This window comes from Oreochromis niloticus, linkage group LG14, assembly GCF_001858045.2.
Source record: "Oreochromis niloticus isolate F11D_XX linkage group LG14, O_niloticus_UMD_NMBU, whole genome shotgun sequence".
In the NCBI taxonomy this organism is placed as follows: Eukaryota; Metazoa; Chordata; class Actinopteri; order Cichliformes; family Cichlidae; genus Oreochromis; species Oreochromis niloticus.
In genome coordinates, this window is record NC_031979.2 from 36,101,599 (window position 1) to 36,117,989 (window position 16,391).

Genomic DNA, 16,391 nt, shown 5'->3' on the forward strand with positions numbered 1-16,391 from the left:
CGTTGCAGGTAACTGCTGCATGCATGCCTGGGAGTAGTTTTTTGTAGCTTTTGATCCAGTTCTTATTTTTGTTTACATAAACAGGAAACATGTTTATATTACATGTGTCAATACATTTGCACTTTGACTCTCTGCTGAACAGCCCGCACACAAAACTAGTCTGGTTTTAATATCGTACACATGGAGGAGCCAAATAATTAGCATTGATCCATACTAATACACTTCTGATGCTGGCACAGAGTTGGTGTAAAACTTTTCTGCATTTAATCTTGATTTACTGTAGACACATTTCACTTTTTATTAGTATTACTCAGATGCGCCAAAATAAACAGGACACTGATGTTTGTCGAAGAGATTTATTGAAAAATAAAACTGCCACTGTCACCATATAAGCCAGGAAGAGCAGAAACTGTTCAAGGAGCCCTGCCAGAAATCCACCTGAACAACTGCATTCGTTTTAAAATCAAGTTATGGGGACAAACCAGAGGAGGAAACTCGCCCTGCACACAGTGATGCTGATCTGGATTTATGACGAGGGATGTGCAGCAGGAAAAAACAAAAACAAAAAAAACCAGAGAAAACAACAGGAATGTTGCATCATATTTAAAGGCATGCAAGCTGGCAATGATCTCCCTCTGCAATCATAATCAGGAACTAAACATACCAACACAGGCATCAAACAACAACATTTACAAATTTTCAATGGGGAAACTTTTTTTCTTCCAAGAAAAATTGGCTTCTTGGTTCTCAGAAATGCATCCATTTACTCCACGGAGATCCTCAAATTACTGCTAAAAGTAATCTGCAACATTCAACATTACCTTCTTACAAAACAGTGTTGAGAAAAAAGGAAAAGAAAGATGGCCTACACAGCAACAGCAACATTTAAAACAATCTGTATCTAGTGGAAAATCTGTTTTTATCTGCTGTACTGATTACATCTCAAACAAGGATGCACATAGACTACAGCCCTGGGGAGAAAAACTGGGACAAGACAAATTCAAAAACAACAACAAAAAAAAGTTGCTGCCAGGGTGTAAAAGCAGAGAGCGTGCAGGGGTTAAGGGTTTGTCTTAGGGACAGTGGTGGAGGGGAAAGGGGGGGCAAATAGTCGCCTTCGCTCAGTCGTCTGCTGGAGTAGGGCTTCGGTTTGGAGTTGCCGAACGGGAACGACTGAAACAGAAAGGGAGAGGAATTAGCCCGCCGCAGGGGAGGGGTGGAAGAAAGATCGGACAGGTGTTAACATTCTTAACAACAGCAACCCTTGACCTCTCAGGTACACTTCATGTCATCTGCCTCTAATCTTTTCAGAAATAGCTATCTATGTTCAAAAGCTAAATTCATAATTGAACCCCCAGAGCAAACGCTCATTGAAATAAATGGCAGGTCTTTGACACCGTCTCATCTTTTGCTTCTAGAGCTGCTGGTTAGCAGCATTTGTGCTCTAATGCAGAACTCAATCTCCCCTTACCTATAAACACAGACAAGTTGCTTCAAATGGTAACGATGAGGCAACAAGTGAGACACAGTGAGAAAAACGTATCAGACACATCATCCCACTAATATTCATGGTGCCTGTTTGTCTTTCACTCACCCGTCCAAGCACTCTCACATGCAGACACACACTTGCGTACTCTGAGCATGCTTGTTAAAAAGGATCAACTTTAACTTCTACAAAACACCATTTTTTTCAGACTACATCAAGCCTGCAAATGTTTCTTTTCACCATCAACATGAGCTTGTCAGGGGGTTTGATTTTTGGTTACCTTTGGAGACAGTGGCAGAAACAACAAGTACAGAGAAGCGAAGGATGAAAGGACTGAAGGACGGATGACTACAACTTGGAGATACACTGCGCTGGGAGGCTCTTGAAGACTGATCTCTCGTCAGCTCTCTCACTTTCAGAAGCTAAGACAGAGGCGAAGAACTCTGGTAGGTAGGTAGGGGGGTCTGGTAGGTAGGTAATGGATTTAAAAATGCCGAACTGTGATCTGTGTGGGTCAGCCCTCTGGTACATCTGAAGGCTGGCTGGCTGGGTGACTCTAGTTGAGCAACTGTATGTGTGCACGGGCTGATCTCGTCTGAGCGTGTGCGTCGGTTGGAACAGACACCCATTCACTGTGGGGAGGGTTCGGTCGGTCGGTCGACCTCTTTCTCGCTGTCTAACACCAGATGCAGGCGAAGGCTGATCTCAGGTCAGCGCTTAGTCACCCTCCCGCAGGACGTACACACCGCCAGCTGGCAGACCCTGGGCCTGGGATCAGCTGCGGTGTCAGTGCAGTGCTCAGCTCCCACCACACGCTTTAAAGAAAATATGAAAAATAAACAAACTGTGCTGCAAAGATGCTTACCGCAAGTCACACCTACGGCGTCGCTTTGTCTGATCTCTGCTAGTAGCTGTTTTTATTTTTTTCCTCTTTTGATAGAGCCAGATTCAGTAAATTTTAAGAAAGAATAAAAACATTAAATTCGTTGTTTAACACTTGTCAATCCAGTAAATTTTAAAAAAGTAATAATTCTCTTGCTCTGTCAGCTTAAGATAAATTTAGACCAAGGTACATCAGTGAGGAAAAGATCAAAGGAAGGCAAGAGCAGAGGTAGTCTTTCATGTGCTCTCTTTTCAGGGTAAAGGCCTGATTAAGAGCCAAGCTGCAAAGCGCTGACAATACAGAGCCATCAAGAGCTGGAAAAGAGAACACAGGAAAGAGATCCAGTCATTCCTCTAGGTATACCTCCCTAGACCAGACAGAGGGCCGGGATCCCTGTCCTACACCCCACCCACTCCACTGCTGGCAGCGGAGGCAGAAGATCTCTCGGTGCTGAAGAGGCTGATGGATCTCGGAGGTCGTCCATCTCGTCATCCCGGTGGTGGTCGGCTGGCAGCAGCATGCCGTTTCCAATTGGAAGGAGGGTCTATTTAATTCCCTGCCTTACTCTGGCTAACGTGGAAAAACTTAACTGACCCTCAGCAGGAACGCAAGATATCTAAAATCTGTTATTCTTGATCTAAAACTTAGATTATGTTTTGGTTTAAAGAAAAAAAAAAGACTAAGCATCAGAAACTCAAACTGTCTACACCCTGTCCAAGTGAGAGAGAACATCTAGACCGAGGGCTTACCTGTTCCTCTTGTGGTTGGCTGACTGAGAACGTGACCGGGATCTGGACACAGAGCGCCCTCTGGGAGCAGAGCCGGACCGAGAACGAGACCTGGAACGACTGATTAAAGACAGAAAATATTTTAGACGCCTTCAGATGATAAAGACGATCTCATATCTGCAGACAATGTAAATGTGACCGCAGAGCTGCATTTCCCTGCTCAGCTGCGTTCTGTTAAACACTTCAAGAAGTTCCAACTTTCAAGCCTGTTATAATTAAGGAGAGGCATCTGTCAAACCAGAATACTATTCGATCCTCACTGTACACGATTCCTCTAGTCTTTGAAGATCGCTCCCAGTTAACAGACATTATATTTCTGCCCAGTCATGGCACACCCGTGACATGCTCCCTTTACCTGGCAGAGTTTGTACTGAACCTCACTTTTGTTACACACACACAACTTTGAAGGTTTTTCCTGCTGCATCTAAACTCACCACCTGTTACACACTGGTGCTGCAGTCGATTAGTTCTTAGGAAAGTTGGTAATTGAGAGACGTGACTCTGAAGTATTTGCAGCCAGAATACCAGAGTGTCAAGTTCTCTAAATACTAAGGAAGGATGCTTGAAGACTTGTCCAATGTTATTTATATAAAGATATTACAGCTGCATTACTGCCACTTCTGGCAGTAGTAGTGTGTTACACTGTAACAGTAGCCAGTAAGCATTGACCAAGTCAACCATTTTTTAAATAATGTATTACTGAAGATGCCATCACTATTAATAATGCTTGCTCATTATCACTACATTATCCATATATTAACATGAAAAGCACAGCGACTTATGCCTTATGATTTACAGGGAAGAACCGAGTGATAGACAAATGTAATTTCTCATGTAGCAGCGCAGGGGTCAAAGCACAGCATCAGAGCAACAAACAAATTCACTGCGTCTCTCTAACGGTGAGTTTGCGATAATAGCAGCTGTGGACAACTCACCTTCTCGCTGGAGTCCTGGACTTTGAGCGGGCAGGGGATCCAGACCTGATGTCACAAAGCAGCGATTTCAATAAAACTTCAGAGAATAGCAGGAACAACTTATTTCTTAAAGAGGTTTCAGTATCACAGACAAATGTCCAGATGCTACAATAACCACACTTTGTAACCGGTTTTAACAACACGCCCGTCATCAGTGTTTGATGTAAGGTGGTCATAAAACTTTGTGTTTAACACTTTTAGAAGTGTTTTTAAATTTACTCAGATTTAAACTGTTTGTTTTTCAAACAGCCAAAACATAACAGTACGTTAAGCAATTACAGAAGACCTTTGGCTCAACTCTCTGTGGTAGTCACCTGTGTTTACGTGCACGGTGACCAAGGAAACCCTGTAATGTGATCTGCTTTCAGTGATGCATGACAAATGCCACTCGCCCTACAACTGTGCAGGTCTCCTGAGGCTGCTGCCTGCGGCTTGCCTCACTGCTGCACTTTTTTCCTGCAGCAGAGGCAGACCCAGGCTAGTCGGGTCTAACACCTAGTTCATGCTGGTTGCTGCCGCTTTGTCTCTTGCAAAGGTTGTTGTGTTTTGGTGTCGTTTTGCTTGCTTATGCACCTCATGATCTTTGTAACCTGGTGCATGAGGCATGGCCAGGTTGAAGACAAATGTCACCTCCATTTCAATATCAGTCCAAGGGCTCAGATCAGCAAATTATACAAAGTGTGAGCTGGAAAAGTTGAGACTTTCTAGAGAAAACTGATGCACAATCACAGAGAGTGAAGAAAACTTTGTCATTTCACATAATTTACTCCTATACCAGCTCTGATTCTGAGTTGTTTAGGATGTTTTTCTTGTCTGAGTAGCAACAGCTACAAGAGAAGACTCCAGCAAATCCAGTAGACCTCAAATGCCAGAACACACAGTGACAAGGCTACAGTCCTGTTACAGATGGTGCATGACCATAAAACCAGCTTGTCCTGCCCCACACATCTTTTTAAATGTTTTTATTGAGTCTTTACCTTTACATTGAAAGATTAAGTAAATGCCTTGCTAAAAGACTTATTTAGAAATACATGATATTTAAGTATTTTTAAGTTAAGTTGGGCTAAATTAAGATTTGAATGATGACCAAAATAGCTTTATTTTAAATAATTGAAGGCTTAACATTTGACACAGCTTTGATATGCTCAAGTCTTTGTCTAATACATTGTTCCTCCCAAGTCCTTTAGTTGCATAGTAGGTAGGCATATGATGTTATAGACCAACATCCAATGAAGGCATTATGCCAGTTTCAGCATCTGAGAATCTGAATTAGCAGCAGCTACTTGTCTTCAATTATCATAGGAAACTGTGTTTACCTGCTCCTGCGTCTGGAATAGGATGGCGATCTGCGTCGGCTCCTAAAAAAAATTGAATAAATAAAAGTTTGCACAACAGAGTTGGCAGAATAAACACCAGAAAAATTACAGAGCTTAAGAGATTGCGGTAACCACATGCCGACACACTAATGAGCAGATTTAGACGTTGTTCTTTCCAAATCTACCACAACCAGATTTTCTTGTTGACATATCACAAGGTGTGTCTGTGCGTCAGTGTCGACATACCTGCTGCGGCTGCGGGAGCGGGAGCGAGAGCGGTAGCGGCGCCCGCGGGACCTTGATCTGGAGCGGGATCGTGATCGAGAGCGAGACCTGCAATGAAAAATAAGAAACAAGTCCATCTGCATTAGTCATCCACAACATGGCACTGGTTTTATAATGGTACAAAATGGCAAACGAGCTACATGAGCCTTCAAATGAAACATGCTTTCACTTCACCTGCTGCGACGGCCTCGCTTGCTAAAGCGGTAGCAGTCATAGGCGTAGTGACCCCGGTCCCCGCACTGGTAACACCGATCGTTGGGGTCAAACTGGCGACGGCTTGGGCGCCCACGGCCCTTTCTGGAGAGGCCTGTTGACATCTCCACACGAACACGGGAACCACAGAGGACCCTGAGCAGAAGAAATCAGTTTTTTCCACTGTTAAGCACAGATTTATTAATTTTTTTCAAAAAAACGAAACACCCTGTAGGGGAGACACACAAGACCAGTCCACAGAAAACATTCACTCACTTTCCGTCCATGCCTTTGACGGCATCTTCTGCATCTCTGGGATCCTCAAACTCCACAAAGGCAAACCCAGGAGGGTTCCTGGCCACCCACACACTTCTCAGTGGCCCGTAATAACTGAATGCTCGCTCCAGCTCCCCCTTTGCAGCGCCATTGCCCAGGTCACCGACGTACACTTTACAGTCAGTGGCCCGAGACGAGCTACGGGAGGATGAGTAGTAGGACATTTTCTCTCACCTGCAGGGAGATGGTAAATATATTTAAGACGAGGATCATAGTGAGAAGAATACATTTTTTTTTTTTTTTTTTAAATCTTCCTCTACATTTGGGAAATATAGGAAAGGTTGGAATTTCTAGAATATACTTTTCTGCCAGATGCTACAATTAGTGCATGACTGCTGCGTGGAAGTGTGTCAGAATCTTTTTTTCTTTTTTTAAAATTTTTTTTTAAACTTCAGGTTACTGAGAGCAGCCAGAGCGCAATAGCTCAACTTTTCTTTTACATGGGTGGGGTGTCTGAAGACAAAGTCAATGACAAATTGAAGGACTTAATGGCAAGTTCTAAAAGCCGCCTTTTGCTTGTACCCCTCCTTGTCCTGTAGGCTGTTGGGGGGAGGACAGATTATCAACAACCGTATTCATGTGAGTGACACAAGGGGAAACATCCCTTTGTGTTTCATGTGAATGCATCATTAAATCCTCAGGCGTGGTCCTGCCCTTTCAAAAATTTACACTTAAATCTAAAGGTGAGGTTTTACACCTGGCTTTATAATTACCTACATGTAGAGATCAGGGTTGATGAATCAGCAACTGTTTTTTTTTTTTACTCTCCTACCATCTGGGTATCTTCTTTTAGTTGTCTCTAATGCTTAGCTCTCTTATCTAGTTTGGTTAATACTGCCAATATACAGACAGCTGGAAAAGTAATTATGAACCCATGACCCTTACAGCGAGGGGGATCTGGTAGCTCTGGTATATTTTTGCTGGCATGGTTTGGAACTATAAAGGGTCCCTGCAGACACTTTTGAATGAACCAGCTGTATCTAAACTGGCAGGGAAAAAAAAAAAAAAAACCTGTATTGGAGCACACCAAGGTTGTTTGAAGGGACAGTGAGATGTTAAAGTGCCATAATGGATCTGCAATCTTACAGCGCGCCATAAGCATCCTACACCTGTAAACAAAGATCAATAACCTCCTTTTAATTTTAAAGTCAAATTCAACCATTTCCGATTCAAACGTATTCCCTGTGTATCCTGTAACCCTGGCAACTGATCACGTGTGAAATTAAACTTGCCATCAAGCTCTGCAGAAGTACTTCCCACATCACCACATTTAAAAATGTTTAATGCAGTAGGCCCTCATGTGGTTGGCCTGACACTGTTCCACCTATTAGTCATAAATCCCACAGATTTTAGAAAAGGTTAGAGCTGAACAGGATTTCCCTTTTCTGGAAAGGCAGAAAAACTCAGTGACACTTTGATGGGCTCAGGAGAAAGTTATACTATACTAGTTTTGATACTGCAGACAGTTATCTTGTTGCCATTTCTTGGAGAAAAAGGTTGCCTTATCCTGTGGCGACCCTACACCTCTTGGGCGGATAATTGCTAATTTTAAAAACATGTCCAGTGACATCCATCTGTCGTGTTCTTGCTGAGCTAAGCAGCTCTCCACGCTTGGTTAAATGCCAATTTCCTAAAGTGAAATTCTAACAAAACAGAAACTCTTATCACTGCTCTAGATATTTCCATCCCAACAATCGTAGCCTTGGGTTTCCAGGTGCTACTACTACTCGTTAAGATGTGTTATTTCTAAGATGGAAATGATGCAAACTGGGGCGATCGTGGCTCAAGAGTTGGGAGCTCGCCTTGCAATCGGAAGATTGCCGGTTTGAGCCCCGGTTTGGACAGTCTCGGTCGTTGTGTCCTTGGGCAAGACACTTCACCCGTTGCCTACTGGTGGTGGTCAGAGGGCCCGGTGGCGCCAGTGTCTGGCAGCCTCGCCTCTGTCAGTGGGCCCCAGGGTGGCTGTGGCTACAACGTAGCTTACCATCACCAGTGTGTGAATGTGTGCGTGAATGGGTGGATGACTGGATGTGTAAAGCGCTTTGGGGTCCTTAGGGACTAGTAAAGTGCTATACAAATACAGGCCATTTACCATTTAACTGTTCATGCTTTTACATTTTTTGTAAATTTTAAAGCTTTGAAAAGCAAAGCACCCAGTACATTAATGCCTCCTACCCTTTCAAAAACGTACAGATCAGAAATTTGGCATACTGGCTACATAAAGGCTTTGTTTTATTGATTCTGAGATGGATTAAAAACCGCTTAAAAATCCCATTCACACAGCCATTGGGATGATTCTGGGTCTGACTTCCGTTGTTCATGTCCGTTTCATCTCGTCTTCTTTTGTATCAGGTACTTAAAAGATAAACTTTATCCATTAACGCTTTTACAAAGGTCATCTTTTACACGCAGGTACGACGCTCGTCATTTATTAACCGGCCCGGCAGCTTTTTGAAGTTCACTACATCTATATATCTGATAACGGCCAGGCCCCGAGGGCCTCCGATCCGGCTGGATTAAACTATATTCGCTGATCGATCTGTGTAACTCAGCGGTGTCTTATACAATACGATCGTTTGTCTCCCGCGTGTTTTTAAGCGAACACCGCCGGGTATCCGTTCAGGAAACCGGCGCTAACCTCCGTGTGCGTCTCACAGACGGAAGGCCACGCCACTTCCAGTTCAACAACACACTTTTAAACATCAACTTTATGCACGCAAATAAACTAATCGGCTACAAGTAAAACAGAAAAAGCAGAAATTGTTGAGTTTGGTGTATGCGTGCGAGCAGTTATTTTCGGAATTACTCGAGGCCTTGGTCCGCGCTTGCCTATAAACAATGGCGGTAGCACGCGTTAGCCCGGTCTTACCTTCGTCCGATGATTTCTGATTCCGCTCCTAAGACGAACTTCAGCCGCGTCAAACTGAAGCCAGACGTCTTTTCTTCACAGTTAAATTTGATTTCTGCGATTTAAACTCCTTACAAAGCCGAACAGACGATCATCAGGGGCGCTTCCACATGGCTCTGCCGCAAGACGAACGGCTACAAAAGCAAAAGAAACCTACCACCACCGCAAAGCGACTACCGCAGCTGCGCACTGTGACTTCAACAGCGAAGCCGGAAACGTCCGGGGAATATTTTCAAAACAAAACGACCGACATGAAGAATTACCACAGCAAGAATTTCCCACTTTAAGTCCCAAAGCAGAAAAGCTGATGTACTTGTAACTGCTACATTTCTTAATGACTACAACAATTGGCTTCATATTAACTAAGCATGTGTATTGGTTTCATAAGTAGTCAGTATCTCTCTAATATTATCTTGTAGTTTTGCTTGCATTTCCTTAATTTAGTTTAATTTTAACCCTGAATTTTCCAAAAAGCCCCCTGATGCAACCCTCTGGAATCACAGATCGTTTGTCTACTTTAAACAAACACACAAACAAAAATTTTAAAATGTACTGCTGATATAATAAAAGGATATGTCATATCCTTATTTATATCTCCTGTCAAATTTTTGGAAACTAAAATTGTTTTAAAGATTATGAATAATAACATTGACAGTTACTAAATCTCTCCAAAATTAATTTAATTCACAGTTAATCCAAGATTTATCCTAATGGTAGAACACGACACTAGAAACAGTAGGTTCATCAAGAGCATGATAAAGCTTTCTTTTTGAAATCTAAACATAAAACCTCCTGTTTAGACAAACAGTTTTAATTTTATTAAAAAGAACAAACAAAAACAATGTTGTAAATTGATGTTTGTTTTTTAATGTCCCCTTGTGCTGATGTAACAGATCAACTTTAACAGACAAGCTGACCAGATCCTGTCTTTATTCTATCAGTAAATGCATCCCTGATATAAAAGACAGGTTCATTTCCTAACCATGTGGTGGAAAGTCAAGAGATTTCAAACTTATTTTACATTGTGGGCCATTTACAGCCCATGTTGGTCTTAAGTAAGCTGGACCATTGAAACTAGCCTGTGACTCAGTAGCTTAACTGCACAATCAATCTTTAGGATATCTTCATATAAGAAAAATAAAAAAAAGTGCAATTTCCACACTGTGCATCTCATTTTTTCTGCACGATGAAGAAATGCAGGTGCAGTTACTGAAAATCATTCAGCAACTCTTTGGTCTTAAATTGTCAGAAATAAATGTATAAATTATATTATTCTGGTAGCTCACTGACCAAACTCACTGAATTAAATTAACATCCAAGGATCTAGCATCCACATATGGGGACATCACATTTTGGGTTGTCTAGACCACAATACTAAATTTTGCTCTTTCAAATGGCTTTTTAAATGACGCATATTGCTCAAGGGGGCACAACTGTTTTTGTACACAGGAAAAAATGCTGCTGTGTTCAGACACCAAATAAAGAGTTTTGCACATCATTACTTAATTCTGGCTTTATAGTGTTCGATAGAACCACATAAAGCCAAATAGCAAAGAGAAATTAAAACTGCATGCCATGAAAGAGTTCAGGCTTTAGGATTTTAATTAAGCTTTACTTCTTCCTACTCCGTTTTGAACACGTTATTATATATTATTTATTATGATTATTCCGTTTAGGATGTGAGTCACCACAAGAGCCAAGGTGTTAAAAGGTGTTTTTAATCCTGGGGTCAACAGGTGAAACACAGCCTCAGATAGCTTCAATAGCTATCTGATTGGGATAACCACATTTTAAGAGCTTTCTTTCTGTGTGTGTTCCTTTACTTTACCTTTTGTCTTAGAGGGAACGTTTTCTGCCCAGTGGTGTAGTTCAAGTTTCAAGTTTTATTGTCATGTACAGATAAACAGTGTAGCCACATTTACCCATAATGAAATTCTTTGGCTCGTGCTCCTCAGCTTTACATAAGCATATAGAAGTGTACAGTTAAATTAAGAAGAAAACAACAAAAGTATTAAATATTTAGAGAATTTAAGACAAGTTGGTATTTACAGTTTGTGCAAAACTTGTGCAATGAGCATTTAAGTGGCATTAGTTGATGTGACAGTGTGCAGAGTCCTGTAATTGTAGTGAGTGTGTGATGGTGTGTATAGAATGTCAGCAGTTAAAAGGCCTGATGGCTTGTGGGTAAAAACTGTCTCTGTGTCTGGTAGTGTGGGTCTGCATGCTCTTGAACTGCCTGCCGGACGGCAGGAGTGTGAAAAGTCTGTGGGTGGGGTGTCTGGGATCAGAGAGGATCCGCTGCGACTTGCTCATGCAGCACTGTCTATAGAGATCCTGCATGGCTGGTAGTTCAGGCCTGGTGATGCGCTGTGCTGATCTCTAAAATTAGAAATATCCTGTCTCAGAGTGATGCTGAAAAACTAGTTCATGCATTTATTACTTCCAGGCTGGACTACTGTCATTCATTATTATCAGGATGTCCTAAAAACTCGCTGAGAAGCCTTCAGCTGATCCAAAATGCTGCAGCAAGGGTACTGACAGGGACTAGAAAGAGAGAGCATATTTCTCCTGTTTTGGCTTCCCTTCATTGGCTTCCTGTTAAATCCAGAATTGAATTCAAAATCCTGCTCCTCACATACAAGGTCTTAAATAATCAGGCCCCATCTTATCTTAATGACCTTGTAGTACCATATCACCCTATTAGAGCACTTCGCTCTCGCACTGCAGGCTTACTTCTTGTTCCTAGAGTATTTAAAAGTAGAATGGGAGGGAGAGCCTTCAGTTTTCAGGCCCCTCTTCTGTGGAACCAGCTTCCAGTTTGGATTCAGGAGACAGACACTATCTCTACTTTCAAGATTAGGCTTCAAACTTTCCTTTTTGCTAAAGCATATAGTTAGGGCTGGACCAGGTGACCCTGAATCCTCCCTTAGTTATGCTGCAATAGACGTAGGCTGCCGGAGGACTCTCATGATGCATTGAGTTTTTCCTTTCCAGTCACCTTTCTCACTCACTATGTGCTAATAGACCTCTCTGCATCGAATCATATCTGTTATTAATCTCTGTCTCTCTTCCACAGCATGTCTTTATCCTGTTTTCCTTCTCTCACCCCAACCGGTCACAGCAGATGGCCGCCCCTCCCTGAGCCTGGTTCTGCCGGAGGTTTCTTCCTGTTAAAAGGGAGTTTTTCCTTCCCACTGTCGCCAAAGTGTTTGCTCATAGGGGGTCATATGATTGTTGGGTTTTTCTCTGTATCTTTTATTGTAGGATCTACTGTACAATATAAAGCGGCATGAGGCTACTGTTGTTGTGATTTGGCGCTATATAAATAAAACTGAATTGAATTGAATTAAATTGAACACCTGTCAAAAAACAAACAAATAAACCTTTTATGTGCCATATTACAATTATTAATAAATAATCTCAAAGTACAGTCAAAGGTCAAAGTCAAATAAACAACCCTCAGTATCACAGAGTTTTACTGGCCCATGTACAGTTTTATTGGCTTGTGAAAAAACACGCAATGTAATCTGACTAACACATTATTTTATAATATTTCAATTTAAATCTGAAAAAATGTTATGAAAACATTTTGAAATAAATAATGTCTACTACACGCATCATGCCCCTTTAGCCTCATGTAAAATAGGACGGCTGCCTTTAGCTATCAGCAAGGTGTTTAATTTAACTAGAGATGGACCGATCCGATATTACGTATCGTATCGGTCCGATACTGACGTAAATTACTGGATCGGATATCGGAGGGAAATAAAAAAATGTAATCCAATCCATTAAATATCAAAAGAGCACCTCAAAAAACTTGCGACATGGCGTAACTCGGCTCATAACCGTAGTACGTCGGAGCAGTGTGAGTCACGTGATAGAGCGGCTGTGTGTATTTGTAGCCTCGCTAGCAATCCGGCATTTCATCTCCTAGGACAGGGGTCTGCAACCTTTAACACCCAAAGAGCCACTTGGACCCGGTTTCCACGCAAAAGAAAACACTGGGAGCCGCAAATACTTTTTGAAATCTAAAATGAAGATAACACTGTATATATTGTTTTTTTACCTTTGTGCTTTGTGTGAACAACTAAAGTAAGTAAGTAAAGTTTATTTATTAAGTGCTTTTCACAGACAGGCAGTCACAAAGCGCTGTACACAAATATTAAAATAAACAATACAATCAATAGACATTATACACAATGTAAAAGATCAAATGTAAATAATGTAAAGAATATAAAATACGTAGATCAACAAAAGGCTTGTTTGAACAGAAAAGTTTTTAACTGCTTTTTAAAAGAATCCACAGAGCAACTAAGGTGTGTTGCTTATGAAATCCATGAAGTGCTACAGAGAAAATTACATTTTATTTATGTAATCAACACATTTTGAACTCTTAAAGAAATATAACAAAAGGAAAGACACCCAGCTGAACTAAAATGATCCATGTAGCAAACAAAAACTGTTGTGAGCCGCCACCCTTATATCGCCTTTGGGCTTTTGGAGCCTTGACCTGACTTTTAAAAAGTAATTGGAAAAAAAGCACTATGCTGCTAAAAAAAAAAAAAAAAAAAAAGATATTTGCAAAATTCTGCCTAAATATCTATTTTACCTTGTTAATGTGTGTGGCGGGGCGTGGTCTGCAGCGCCGCTGCATGGGAGTCGGAGGCACCTGAGCGGCACCCGCAATCGCGCCTCTGCACAGCGTCTGCAAATCGGGGCTTTCATCTTTATGCAGGACTGTAAGCTGTCATCTGTGAGGCGTGAGCGGTGTTTGTTTTTAACATAGTTCACGGTGGAGAACAGCTGCCGACATAATGTGGATCCGAAGATCCATAATTGGCCTATCTGGGGTTGAAAGTCTCGATAAATGCACGGCGTTTCGGCGGGTAAACCGGCTTCCGAGTGTGACGCTTATTTTGAGCAATGAAAAAAATAATAAGATATCATTTTATTTTTATATTTCAAAATCACAATAATCTTCCAATTTAGAACTACAAGTTAAAAAAAAGAACTAAACACAAATGAAATGCACTTCAGCGAAATACTTCTATTTTCCCAAACCACCCGGAGCCGCAAAATAAGGACTAAAGAGCCGCATGCGGCTCCGGAGCCGCGGGTTGCCGACCCCTGTCCTAAGAAGTTATCCCAGAGAGAAGTAAAGCAAGTGTGTAAGTTCATCTCTGAATGTTTGTAAAGCATTCCCGCGTTAAGCTTAACAACCGATATATGGAGCGACTGCCTCTCATTCTCTCCCTCTCCTGCTGCTACTTCAATCGTGAAACTGATCAATGATCAGCTGATCGGCTTTTCTGTCGCGACTCCGTCTCTCTTCTTTGTTTTTGGCCCACTTTGCACCAGAAAGAGGAAACCAGCGGCTGAACAACAGCAGCACGTTTAAGCTTGATAAGCTGTTGTTAGAATGTATTTAATATTACTTTCTACACCAGGATCCTTTTCTACGTAGCTGACGGCTGGTAACTGTGCAGGGGCGGATCTAGCAAGGTTTAGCCAGGGGGGCCGATAGGGCATTAACAGGGAAAAGGGGGCACAAAGACATACTTTTCTTTCTTATTCTCATTTAAAATGTCTCGCTTTTAATAAATAATTATCTGAATCTTACACCCAAAGTTTTAATCTGATGTAAAATGTATAGAAGTCCATTACTGTATATAGTAACTATTAAGTCTAATATACCCTAGTAAGCTATAGTACTTTTTCCTTTGGGAAGATACCATCTGTGCAGTCTGCAATTCTGTTGAAGAAAGATGTTGAATCTATTTAATTATTCTTGAAAAATTATTGATTTCTGTGCATTTTTTTTTTTTTCACACTGCATCAAATTAAAGTTGATTACATCGATTAAGCATCACGAGGTGGAGGGTGGGTGGTTGCCTATTTTTATTTTTTTTTGCTGGGAGTTTTAGAACCCTATCAGTTAGGTTGCTTACTCTTTAAAATACCAGAATAGGGAGGATGGAGTAGGTAGGTTTAAGTTTATTAGATTGATCAGTGTTAATCGAAATTGTCACTAGGTGTGAATGTGCGAGTGAATGGTTGTCTGTCCCTGTGTGTTGGCCCTGCGACAGACTGGCGACCTGTCCAGGGTGTACCCCGCCTCTCGCCCTATGACAGCTGGGATAGGCTCCAGCGCCCCCCGCGACCCTGAAAAGGATAAGCGGAAGCGAATGGATGGATGGATGGATGGATTTTTTGCATACAAGTATAACAGAATAGCTTTAGTGTTTTGGTTTTTTTTTTAACTTGAGTATGAACTTATACAAAAAGCAGCAAGATATTAAAAAAAACAGTTTTATTGATTAAAAAAAAAACACACTATATCGGATTCATATCGGTATCAGCAGATATCCAAATTTATGATATCAGTATCGGACATAAAAAAGTGGTATCGTGCCATCTCTAAATTTAACTGGTCAGGTTAAGTTAGGACTAAGTTCACTGTTTAGATGCTTACTTGTGTAGCTTTACTGCAGATTGTCTTCTGTGTAACACAATTGGTGCTGGATGAAGCAGCTATAAAGTTTAGTTTTCTTAATGTTGGATTTTGTTGATCAGGTGCTTTGATGAAAGACGCCTGCTAGTTTTTTTTCCAGTAAAGGTTTTAGTGGTGATTATTGGAACAGTGCTCCTGTTCTGAACACCAGAAATGTGGTCTTTTCCTCAACTTGAGTTCACCGTCCCAGTAACAGCTCCGTCTCTTAGCAGCGACTCCAGCTTCACGTTAAAGTGGGCCACTAATAACACAACAGTCACTGCTGCTGTGTTATCAGTGTTTTGGTTTAAAACTGGGCCCTGTGTTTGCTTAATGTTGTCAAACTTTTCATTCACATGCTGCTCCTTAATATGTTTGTATTGCAGGTCTGTTTCTAGTCGCAAATGTGGGTGAAATGCTTGCATTTACATCATTTAACACATTGGTGAACTACAGAGCCGGGCACTGAACGAAGCATTGAAGCAAAGCCTTTTATAATCGAATTATCAACATACTCGATGAATTTCTGCAGCCCTAATTTAAAACTACAATGAGATTTTTTTTCCATATCGGCAAGTCCTCCGTGAAATACAGTGATTCCTCACAACACTGAATTTTTGTGGTTTCATTCCCATTGAAAACAGTCACAGATGTCCCAGGTCACACAGTTCTCACAGTTATAAGTTAGCCCAAACATCTTTCTGTTGTGTGTCCATGAAAGCAGCACACTTAA

General features: G+C 41.5%; 1 protein-coding gene across 2 annotated transcripts; it reads right to left on the bottom strand.

The window, feature by feature from the left end:
* Positions 1-340: 340 nt before the first annotated feature.
* On the bottom strand, positions 341-9,352 carry srsf7a (serine and arginine rich splicing factor 7a). Of its 2 annotated transcripts, none has more exons than XM_013273648.3 (8): positions 9,130-9,352; positions 6,201-6,434; positions 5,907-6,080; positions 5,694-5,780; positions 5,448-5,489; positions 4,093-4,137; positions 3,119-3,217; positions 341-2,301 (listed from the first exon to the last, which is right to left on the bottom strand). In XM_013273648.3, exons 2-8 carry the CDS (start codon positions 6,422-6,424, stop codon positions 2,208-2,210), a joined length of 765 nt encoding a protein of 254 aa, XP_013129102.1. In that variant the 5' UTR covers positions 6,425-6,434; positions 9,130-9,352; the 3' UTR covers positions 341-2,207. The 2 variants fall into 2 exon arrangements, with proteins under 2 accessions (XP_013129102.1, XP_003449042.1); XM_003448994.5 differs by having other exon boundaries at positions 341-1,173; positions 9,130-9,351.
* Positions 9,353-16,391: the final 7,039 nt, after the last annotated feature.

Bases quoted from the DNA above. Each gene is read 5' to 3' on its own strand.
- srsf7a (XM_013273648.3), bottom strand. From the start codon at position 6,424: ATGTCCTACTACTCATCCTCCCGTAGCTCGTCTCGGGCCACTGACTGT. The intron at 6,081-6,200 runs GTGAGTGAATGT...TCTTCTGCTCAG, and splicing joins GTCAAAGGCATGGACGGAAA to GGTCCTCTGTGGTTCCCGTG. The intron at 3,218-4,092 runs GTGAGTTGTCCA...GTCTTTAATCAG, and splicing joins TCCAGGACTCCAGCGAGAAG to TCGTTCCAGGTCTCGTTCTC.